The sequence below is a fragment of the Lissotriton helveticus genome, chromosome 12 (assembly GCF_964261635.1).
Source record: "Lissotriton helveticus chromosome 12, aLisHel1.1, whole genome shotgun sequence".
NCBI lineage: Eukaryota > Metazoa > Chordata > Amphibia > Caudata > Salamandridae > Lissotriton > Lissotriton helveticus.
The window spans coordinates 610,910,467-610,922,681 of NC_136073.1; the positions used below are offsets into that span (position 1 = coordinate 610,910,467).

At 43.6% G+C, this 12,215-nt stretch overlaps 1 protein-coding gene across 1 annotated transcript in view; it reads right to left on the reverse strand.

The window, feature by feature from the left end:
• Nucleotides 1-12,215, reverse strand: part of CFAP45 (cilia and flagella associated protein 45) — a 523,391-nt gene that overhangs the window by 36,474 nt on the left and 474,702 nt on the right. The window contains exon 11 of the mRNA XM_078668990.1: nucleotides 885-1,109. Coding sequence (XP_078525116.1) covers nucleotides 885-1,109 — 225 coding nt within the window. The remainder of the gene's footprint in view (nucleotides 1-884; nucleotides 1,110-12,215) is intronic.

Genomic DNA, 12,215 nt, shown 5'->3' on the forward strand with positions numbered 1-12,215 from the left:
TTAAAACATTTCAGATAACAAAAGAGGTATATGATTCAATGTGTCACTATTAGAATCAAGTTAAATCAATTATTGTACTTAATCCATATCAATTATACAGAATATTTAATTCCTACTCTTAAAACTGGGTATTGAATGTAATATTCAGCCCACTGCGAGCAATAAAAATACAAAAAAACAAGCACGACGAAGCCACCTCATATTAAACAACAGAGTTAGGGCCTGATTCACAAAGGTAACTTACACTTTTGAGTACTTTACACTTTTGAGTAAGTTTACTAATTTTTGGTATTCAAAAATGTCACTTTTGTAGTAACTTAAACATTTGTCCTTAGCATTGCACATGGCCAAACACTGGAACAGCAATGCCCTTCCATAGAAAATAATGGAGGTAGGGACTTACTTACTACATAAATGTAAGTTACAACATACAAGCAGCTAATGAAAAGAGGTCTGTAGTAAGTTTTGTAGAACTACTGTAGTAAAAAAAAACAATCACAGACACAACTGTCTGATGAGTTCAGAAGGCCAAAAAACTTCTGATCGACACCGGTTGGAGTGAGTAACAATTTGTGATCAATCTCAGGAATAGTAATGAGGCTGGTCAGACTATGTCCCACTCCATGTGGAAATTTTGTAAACTGACATACTAGTAAAAAAAAAACTATTCTGTTGGCAAAATGTTGGTGCGTAATTTACAACTACTTTTTGCAAATTTAGTCTTCATATATATGGGGCCCTTAGTTCTGTCTTAGGATTTTGGCAATTTAAAGTGGTCTTCTTGACAATTTTTTGGGTGATGTTGACTCTAGTTGTGTAATTACTGCTCTCTGCTGTATACCAATTTTCAATGACATTATGCAACAAAAATTGATGTCACATACCTAAGCTCGTTCAGCTTTTTCATCTTAAGTTCATCCAGACGTGCACGGCGCTGCCGGGCTTCTTCATCCAGTCGCTTGCCTTCCTCAAAAAAGGCAATGCGAGCCATGGCTTGATTCTGCTCACTCTCCCGCACCTGTTGCCGCAGTTCCTTGGCATGCTTCATCAATGCTGTGGACTTCTCTTCTATCTCTTTTCGTTCCTTTTCAATCAACTCCTGCTGAATCCTGAAAATCAATAGACAAAGGTAAATTCTGGTTGTCAAATTATGAACAACACAAACTGGCAAATGTTCTAGGAACTGGCAAGGGAAAACTGCCTCAACTATCACTAATGAGGAAAGTTAGACCTCCTCCCAGATTAATTGCAGAAAATGTGTAATCATTGGAAATAGTCAATAGAAGGAACCTTTTCATATGCAGGGTAAATCTGCTGTCCTTTAAACATAGCCTTCTCTGGTCGGAAAGAGGTAACTCTGATTATGTGCTAAGTGTCACCTTCACTTTCAAACACCCAGTTTGACAAGGCACAACAATAACCACAGACATGTAGATTTGGATGTTAACACCACTGATTATCAAATACTAGCGCTTTGCTCCCCCCTCACCTTTCATACATTTTTTTGGTGCAGAAAAGGTTGCCAAAGTATAGCACTGTTTAGGAAAGATATGTCCTCATTTTGGCATATACTTCTTGCCCAATGCAGCCTGAAAGCTTGTACTCCAACTACACACCACATCCAACAGCAGGTATGGGGTTCAGCACTTTAATGATCTCAGTTCTACACCTTTCACCAACCAGATGCTATGTAGCATAGATCAGATTACTCCAGCCAGTAGTAGTTCTGAAGCACCCTGCCTGGAGTTCTTTTTCCTAAATGACACCAGAGAAGCGAATGTATCCCTGATGCCAGGGAAAGCACCAGGTCTGGATCTCTTTCTGGGAGATTTATACCAATTAGAGCTCGAGATCTGGTTCCCCGTATCTTGTCTAATGTCATTATGTCGAGTGTTCCTTTTTCTGTTTCAAAGAGAGGGGCTGTAATATTCCGAATTCATTATAAGGGTGTTAGATCCAACCCTAGCAATTAAAGGCCTTTTAGCTTAATTGATGTTCTCCAAAACGTGCTCTGTTGCCAGATCCTAGCCAAAGTGCAGTAGTGAGTAATAGATAAAACGATTCTATCCCCATTCTAAGCTGGGTTTAGACCCAAAGTTCAAACATCAGACCAAGTATTTCGGTTCATGGTAAACCATTGGAAATACATTCAAATCCAGTTTCAATTCAGTTCAGCCTATTATTAGTTTATTAGTTAATAAAAAACATAAACATACACAATTAAGATAATTATAAGATCATTCTTTCATCTACAAGTAAATTAACAAAAGAAAACCGTTAAAATCAATACATCTTTCTATCCACCTGGCAAACACAGGAAAATCATGCAGTAGATGTATTGTGCAAACAGCACAAAATTGCTGTGCAAAAAGCATTAACAGTGTAAGCACATGGACCATCCTATTTCAACCTGACTAAACACATAAAAATATTAATTGTACGGAGGTGCATTGTACGAGCATAACGAAATAAGTGCAAAAAGAGCATTGACAATTTAAAGTCACAAACCATCCCGTATCAACCTGGCTAAGCGCAGGAAAATTGTGCAAAAGCTCATCACACATCAGGCAAACATACTGTTCAGCATAGCAAGCAATGCATCATTACCAAAAGACCTGAGTGTCGTTAATGCCAAGCCACATCCTTCCTCTCGCCCTAGACCCTATCAGGCACACTCTAAAGGGAACACCTGAACTTAGGAAGTATATATGCTCCCCCGCAGCTAGGCGCCACCTTTATTGAAAAGATAATGCGCTTATGGAGTGAATTATCAGACGACATGACTCTCCTAGGTGGGGACTGGAACAACACTATGACAGTAATGGACAGAGTGCGTGCCCATGGGTGAAACCCCCCAACAGATAGAACCAAACTACACCTTCTGGCTACCACGTTGGGCTGGTCGCACATTTGGCGCGAGTTCCAACCCTCTGGGCACAGCTACACATACATGTCCGCAGCCCATGACTCCCTGCCCCGCTTGGACTATATGCTTGTCCCCTGTAGATATGGGTATCGGGTTTCTCACGTGTCACATCTTCCCTGGGGCCTTTCAGACCATTCTCCAGTCCAGTATAACCTCAGGGTACACTCTTACAAACCCCCATTTAGGTGGAGGATGTCCCCATGGCACCTACGAGATCCAGAGTATATGGAGGCCCTGTCACTAGCGGTCCTGGAATATCTTGAATTTAACCGCGTCTCGACTTTCTCTAAATGTATTTTGTGGGAAGTCATGAATCCCACAGTACGAGGGTAGATATCAGTTTCCGTGCTACGGACAAACGCAAACGAGAGGTGCAATTATTAGATCTGGAGGACCGTCAGAAGGCCCTTGAGGCTCAGTATCTAGCTGACCCGAGCCTCGCTCTTAGGCCCTCCATACTTCAGTCACAACAGTCCATACAACATTACATAATGGGGGAGGCTAAAGAAATCTGGCTAGCATCACAACATAGAATATATCAATGGGGAGATAAATCAAGCAAAATTCTTTATAGGCAATGCCAAGCGGCGAAGTCCCCTAACAGCGTTCCAGTGCTTTGGAACGATAGTGGAGCCTTATGTTCGTCCCCTGAGACCGCGGTTACGGAGTTTGCACGCTATTTCTCACTCCTATAAACGCGGCGAAATCAATTATCGGAGGCCCCTATAGACTAATTCTTACGTGATATCCCTCCTCGTAGACTTACAGATGCAATGCGAGAACAACTCAATGCTCCAATAACAATGGACGAACTTAGCGCTGCACTGGCAGCCATACATCCGGGCCGGGCTGCAGGGCTTAATGGTATACCCATGTAGTTCCTGAGACCACATATGAACACATTGGCTCCATGCCTGCTTGCTGCCATACATGAAGCTGCCGACCAATCACTACTCCCTCAAGAGTGGTGACATGCAGAGATAGTTCTATTTTTAAAGCCAGGACGCCTGCCAGAAGAGCCCCCATCATACCAGCCTATTTCCCTCATTAATTTTAAGCCCAAACTTCTGGGCAAGGTTCTCGCCGACCGCTTATACCTGTATCACATATATAGGTTTTGGTCCACCGGACCAATCCAGGTTCATGCCCCACTGCTCCACACCTCACAATATTAGATGGGTGCAAAATGCCATGGCTAGAGCCCCGGAGATGGGACGTCCGGCTGCTATCTTGCAGGCAGATATTGATAAGGCGTTTGACTCCCTCAGCTGGTCATACCTCTTCCAACATCTGGGCGCCATTAACTTTGGGCCCCGGTTCTTAACATATGCACCCCTACTCTATACAGGGCTAACCGCCTTGGATTCGAGTTGCGGGGCACCGCTTGGCCCCGTTCTCCATAAGGCACGGCACTGGACACGGCTGCCCCCTGTGGCCATTATTGCTCGCCCTCGTCGTGAAACCTTTGTCAGTGTGGGTACGTAGTGATCTGTTGCTTAGGGGTTTTGAATGAACCTCATCCCATTCTGATCACCTCACACTGAACGCGGACAATGTCCTTTTCTTTATGACCGACCTGTGGTTCTAGGGACTCCGTATACTGCAGATCCTCCGTGTTTTTGGTCAAACCACAGGTCTACACACTAACCCCACCAAATCTATACTTTTTCGGTGTGCGGGCACCAGTGCCATGAGAGATTGGCTGAGCAGCTATCGCGTGCCACCATGGGATTTATTTACAAGGGGGTGGTGATGGACAGAGTATTCTGAATTAAGCAGAACACTCCTACCCAGTCCACAGATCAGGGCTTGATCCATCACCGTTTTTTAGCTCACTGCACCATCCCAGTTCAGAACCTGGCTATATGCAAATTAGTCTGTCCCTGGCCCAGTGCATCATGGGAACAGGGCAGACCAAACTACCAAGCCAATTCTTTACCAGAAAGGAAACAAGCTTCCGGGGACCGGTTTCTGGCATTACAGCCGTCTTCGGCCCGGCTTGCTTGAATCCTGATGGTGCAGTGAGCAAGGGACTCGCATCCGAGTATACCCTTCCACGCTTATGGTGGCCAAAATTATTTACAAGGGGGTGGTGATGGACAGAGTATTCTGAATTAAGCAGAACACTCCTACCCAGTCCACAGATCAGGGCTTGATCCATCACCGTTTTTTAGCTCACTGCACCATCCCAGTTCAGAACCTGGCTATATGCAAATTAGTCTGTCCCTGGCCCAGTGCATCATGGGAACAGGGCAGACCAAACTACCAAGCCAATTCTTTACCAGAAAGGAAACAAGCTTCCGGGGACCGGTTTCTGGCATTACAGCCGTCTTCGGCCCGGCTTGCTTGAATCCTGATGGTGCAGTGAGCAAGGGACTCATGTCTGAGCATACCCTTCCACACTTATGGTGGCCAAAGCGTGGAAGGGTATACTCGGATTCGGTATTCCCCATTCATTGCTATGGGCCTGGAGGCCCGTAGGAATGAATGAGAATTACCGATTCGGTAAATACCGAATCGGTAATAGGGGGTAGACTTACAAGGGTGGCAGGGTGTCACATTGACACCCTGTTGCCCCCTGAATAGTGCATGGGTGCACATGTGGCACACATACATGCCCTAAGGGCATGTATGTCTGCCACATGGCACTGTTAAAAACGCACAAAATTGCTTTTTTAACGGTTTTCGTTATTTACCAACTTGTAGTTGGTGGTAAATAGAGAATCCTTAAATGTGAAAAGCACTCACTTGAGTGCTTCCAACATTAAGGATTCGGTAATTTACTGAATCGGTATGTTAAGAATTCGGTAATTTACCGATTCCTTAAGTTACCGATTCGGTAAAATACCGAATCCTACAATCATGCCACCTACATTCCAAATGCCAAATACCGGTCGGTAACAGCCGAAATTCGGGTTTTTCGGCCGTTACCGACTGGTATTGGGCGACCTACACCTGGCCCCAAATCCTATTTGTAAAAATTCCCTCTTGATGGACAATGACAGTGCTACCTCAAAGTTGGGTTGTTTCTTGCTGATATTGTAGGATCAGCTACCCATGCACTTGTTTTTCTAATTTCATTTCATCCTCCAAGCGGCTTTTCTGCTGGATGCACTTATTCATGTTTTTTTTTAAATTATGACCACTCGTGTTCAGTTACCACAAATCTGAAATACCAAGACTCTCTACACTGATTTGTAGATACTTGGCAAATTGACTTTTCCCATTTGCATATTGATTTCTGTTTAAGCAAGATGTGCCACTGAAACTTCAGGGGCACTCCATAATTGATGACAACATTAAAAAAAAGCCCCTTGTCTAGCTAATGATGCTAATGATTGTTTTATCAAGGAAAATTCAAGTCTTACTTGGGCTGGAGAAGCGGACTTTGGTAGCTGAATCAGTTTGGATTTCATCACTGTTATCAATGCCTTTACATTGTGCACCTACAGGCTTATCTTTAAATTAAAAAAGGCAACGGTTAGAGCATCTGTTTTTACTGTAATTGCATTTTTTGTGCAGCAATGGAGCTCTTCGAGTTCAATTTGAACCCTATAGATGTATATGTTGCTGTTTCATCAATGTTGGACCCATTGAGGTACCATTTCCCCTATTTAGATATTTGACGATGTAAAGGTATAACTTTGGTCTTTTGAAGATTGATTTCAAATCGATTTCTAACCGAGTACTCAGCAAGCCTGTTACTCAGTCTTTGCAGGCCTAGTCGGGAGTTGCTTGTGATGGAGCAGATTTCATCTGCAGTCATGCATTGTTTTATTTTTTGTGCTTCAGACAGGCTGCATTTAAATTGCCACGCACATTTTGGTGCAAGTTAAAAACATGGCACATGAAAAACATGAAAGTGAGGCCTATTTTGTCTGAAATGATTGTGCTGAATTAACATGTGTTTTACAGTGTAGAGAAAAGTGGCCTTTTTGGCTTTGAAGATTCATTGAATGTGTTTCTCTCTTCCCAGCTCACCCTTGCCAATCTAAATTTATTATTCCTGTCTTAATAGACTTTGACTTGTTGCATATTTTGATAAACATTTTCAGTTAATAACACCTCTTTTTATAATGTGTGTGAATTAATAATGCACTTGGGAAACATAATGGACTGATTTACATGAAATTAATATTATCTTTGTGTTTGTTTTATTTTTGGGGCCTACACAAAACATGGCTGCCTGTGAATCCATCAAGGCTATGACTTGCAATTTAATGAGAAGGGAGCATGCGCAGACTGTGGCAGCTTTCCTCATGACAAGAAGTCAAGGACAGCGTGAACTGCACATTCTTGTCATTCTGCCAATGTACCAGTTAGTTAAAAGTGTCCATCTACTGCGCTGAGAAGGAAGGAAGGATGAATTAGATTGAAACATTTTTCCTAGTAAATGTTGCAAATGTTTATAAATGTAGTTATTCATGTATGCTTCTTTTGTTAAGACTAGTGAAGTCAGGTTTTTAGAATGAGTCAGGGAAGTGTGACCTCATGCATCATGACTGACCAATCACGTAAAGGTTTTACTGAAAAATGTTACATCTTTGTGTACTCTGCCAATAATTATGGTATAAATACTGTCCTCTCTGGATGGGGGCTGGCACTTCTTCTTTTTCTCAGCTCAGCTGGCTTCTATGGGTTAGGTACGAGAAACGTCCCGGGAGATTGCTGAAGGGCGGGCTTGCGTCCGAGGAGTGTCAGGGGGAGGTTTCTTGCTTCCACGTCATATCTTGGCACTTCATGCCACATTCCTTTGAGGCCTGTGAAGGGCGGGCTGCTTTCCTCTTTAGACACAGACAGACAGAGAGTGCAGTGGATCAGGATAGGATTAGATGCTAAACTTTAAGTTTATGTTTTGACTAATTAATTAGGTCTGAAAAGATTTATTTGATTTATGCATTTATTTCTCTTAATAGCATATTTTTGCAAACTATTTAAGTACTGATTAGCTTTGCAAGACTATTTTTCTTAGAAACTCTTTAAGACTTTGCACCACATTTTTCATAACTACATGTAATGCTTATATGCAGACTGTAATGTGTTCTGTATTATTGATATTTTTCCTGTTTTCCAAATTCTGTAACCTGATTGATATTTTACTAATGAAAAAAGGGTCAGAGAAAAATTAACTTTCTGACTAGAAAATAAAACCCTTTAAAATAATCAACAACTCTCTTTATTGGCTTACAATAATAATTGTATTTTGACTGTTCATCTTTATTTAAAGTCTCCTGAAGGTAATACATGGTGTGAAGGGCCCAACACCTTTTGAGCGGTAAATTAGAGGTAGCATGGAGGTTTTACATTGAGAAACTACCAGAAGAAATTACCGCTCTCCATCAGTTTTTGGTAAGCAGAGGATGGTCATTATTGATTAGTTTGGTGATTAATAATTATTGATTTCACCATCAACTATTCAACTAATGGATCATTGACCTTAAGAAGGGAAATAAAATAATTGCCCAAGTTAGATAAATGTCCAAGTCCTGATTCCTGACTCCAATGCTCAGAACCTGAAGACTGGCAAAGCAGTACTGGCAGGTGATGCAAGAAGTGGTGTGAGTATAAATAGGGTTGTGAAATGTTGTTAATGTGCTAGCATGTTTTTTTGAAGTGTTGAAAATAGTAAGGATTTTTTACTGTTGGTGATATTTTGCTCATTTTGAATTGATGGTGTTATTGATTATATTGGTAATTTCATAGGACATACTTTTTTGGTTATTGATTACATGTTTTAACTCTTCATGTTAAGTTAGTGTCTTGTTCTGTGTTGTCTGGAACACGCAGGTATGCACACCTGTGGAATCCCGGGAAGGAATAGCGGGTGGTAAATGGAAGCCACACTGCACTGAGGTTACTCGTCCGTTGGAATAACACTGAGAAGCTAGGTAGGGCTGGCAGTGTTAAATTAGGGACTATTTTCTGTGTGAGTGATTAATAGCAAAGAGTTCGCTGGTGAAACTTTGGTCTGATATCACCTAGAAAGGGTCACACTAAAGGAGTAGCAGGTTCTTCTGAGCTTGATTGATAGCAAAAGGGTTCGCTGGTGAAACTTTGGCCTTAGATATATCCTGAAGGATAAGTCCAAAGGAGTAGCAGGTTCTTCTGAGCTTGATTGACAGCAAAAGGGTTCGCTGGTGAAACTTTGGACTAAGATATATCCTGAAGGATAAGTCCAAAGGAGTAGCAGGTTCTTCTGAGCTTGAGTGAAAGGTAAGCGGAAGGGATTTACCTGTAGTGTTTGAAGAGTAAACGGAAAGTCTTACTTTGTGAAGGGTAAGCGGAATGTGTTACTGTTGAAAATTAGTACGTTTTGGTGAACATTATCTGCGCCATCTTGCCTCTTCCCCTGATGCCACACTTTTGTCGTGCGCGCCCGCCATTTTAAGATGCCCCGATCAGAACAAACCCTTTTGCATGCCGCTGGCCCCTGACATAGCCCTTTGCCTTCGCTAAGCCTGCACGCTGACCACCCCCTGCTTGCACCTGCCTTGAGTCATAAACCCCTCTTCGGCGCTGCTCTGCCCCAGGCCTTCATCCTGTTCCCAGCGCGACACCTCCCTGCTTCCCTTTCATGATTTCCGGCCCTTAGATGCAAACCCCCTTTTTCCCCGTGTGCCCGTTTTGTCTTCCCCGTTCCCAGGCCGACACCCAGCTCTGCCGATACCATCTTTGCCCCTCCCCGTACAATAGAAAGCTTCCCCCATCAAAGAATCCCCGGGTTGATCAAAGCCCCCACCCCATGAGATCCGATCAAACCCCCCACATTCCGTGAATCGGCGGATTATCCAGCTGTGCGATGCTCATCACCTGTTGTGACTAGGGTGGGGACTTCAACTGTAAATGTGTGTGGGAACGGGTCCAAAGGGGAGTTCCGAGAATGTCTTTTCCGTACATCAAAGCTTTAACATGTATGTGTAATCTACAATAAAGTCATAAATGTGTGTATAAGAGGCCAGGCCTCAGGAATACAGTTAGAGCACCTCAGAACGATACCTTCTGTCCGTTTCGTTGTGTTCTCCTCCGGAGAGAATAAAAAAAAACCTTGTTTCCTGCTTTCCAGTCTCCAGCGCCTGCCTCTTCATTGATATAAATAACTAGAGGGTCACAGAGGCAATACTGCCGGGCAAATATCGATTGTCCCCGACCTGACTGAACTTTTTACAATTGGCGTCCCAAGCGTGGGGCCCATCAGCGACTCGTGGATCCAGTGGGAGAGGTCCCGACGACAGAGTGAACGACTGCAACGATCGGGAGAGCTCTTGCCCAATAGACCCTCGTCTGGCAGCCGATCATCCGAACTTCACTAGTTCCGAACAGACCTCTCTCGAGTGATCTACGGTCCTGACTGGGAACCATCAGGAGTGCCGTGAGAAATACGAGAAAAAGAGGACGATCGGGCGCTGGATTCGGAAGACAAGAAACTGTCCACATGGTCCGGGTAAGGTCGTGTTGCCACGACAAGTTGCGAAAAAATTTGTTTGATTGCTTGATTGTTCAAAAATACTAGTATTGCTCGTTTTATTTTTATTTTTTTTATTTGGAGATTCACTGTCTGCAAACAGAGAAACAACAGGCTCTCTCTCTTTGCAAGCAGTGGAGGATAGGTAGGGTAGCAGCCGTGCTTGTTTTCTTTCTCCCCCACTTAATAATTGCTTGAAACTGAACTGTTGTTCGCAAAAATATTGTTTCCTGGAGATTCCCTGTCTGCAAACAGGGAAGTGACCACCCTTTTTGCAGATAGTGAAAAGGGTAGGTAACGCAGATCTTTGCGGACCTACTCATTCTCCCCATTGTTATTTATTGGTCTTTTGGTTTTTTGGTCCATGAGGTATTCACTGCCTGCAAACAACGTAGAATAGAAATATTCTGTCTAGTCTTTGCACCTAGTGATAAGATAGGCAGTGCTGACTTTTTTTAGTCCCTCGTTACGAGCCGTCATGTCTGTCTTCTCCCCACTGATAAATAGCCTGTTTAGCCCGGACCGGGTGTTAGAGGTGGACCATATAGCTCCACTAGAAGGCACCCCTAATAAGGACATGTTCATAAACTATGGGTTAGTCACCATAGCTTATAATAAATTATGGCACAGGTATACCGAAGAGAGTCAAGACAAACAGTGGCCACTGGCAGGATCCTTTGACCTTGATAAAATAGAAACGTTAGAAATAGCCCTTCGAAATAATAAGACAACGCCAATTATGCTCGACAGTCTCGGTATGTGGCGCAGAGAGGCTACGAAACGACAGAGAAAAGACGAGGACAAACCAAGTAGAGAAATATACCGACAGGACAACCCCAGGACGCCGCTACCCACAACTTATCCCCCGACACTATGCAAAGGACGACCAGACTTAGGGTCAGACCAATGCGCTTTTTGTAGGTATGTCGGACACTGGAAAGCCCAATGCCCGACTCTACTGAGCGTGAGTAAAGGCAAAGGGCCGACAAGAACGACAGACCGACAGTACGAGAAAAGGCGCGAGACAAAGAAGAACCCGACTTACATAGACAGACCAGACAGAACTACCACGTTTGATTATGCCCGATGGCACAGATTTCGCCAGGAAAATCTCAGCGGCATGCTCACGTTCTCCTAGGTCGGGCAATGTCAAGACGGGAACCCAGCCTCGTTTAAAAATTCACAGACGGAAAGAGATAATTATGACCAATAACTGTTTTTATATTTGTCTTGGGTCTTTGTATGTCGTACTTGTACTGTCCCCCCGTCTGAGTTTGTGTGTATGTAATGTACAAATCTGCGTCATCCCTCTACACGTGTTTCCGTGTTACTCGACCTCTGTTAGCAGAAACTTAGCATAAAAGCAACCTGGAAAGAAAGAAATGGTAAAACAAAATCCGTAGACCATTAATGAACTTGAACTTTTAATTTAACACAACAAACAAGGAATAATAACGATAAACTGTAGAAAATGAAAGTCAAACAGAACATTCGCCCCCCCCCCATTCTGGAACCTTCCAAAGTAGGGCAGGGTTACGGCTACGCCCAACCAACGGCAACCCATATAAGGCGAGCCCGGCCGCCAACTCTTGGTCAGGAAATCTTAACGTATGGGGGAGCCGGAGGAGAGGCAGGAGCCCGCAGCCTGGGCATTTGCAGGTAGTCCCGCCACATGTCTCCTTGGCCGGCCGCAACGGGCCTGGAAAGACTAAGGTAGTCCCGCCACATGTCCAGAGGAGAACGAGGCACCTCTTCCTTTTCTCTTCCGTCACAGCCGCAGCAGTCCTGGACGGCGGGATGTCCTGCACGTACCTCCACAACAATTTG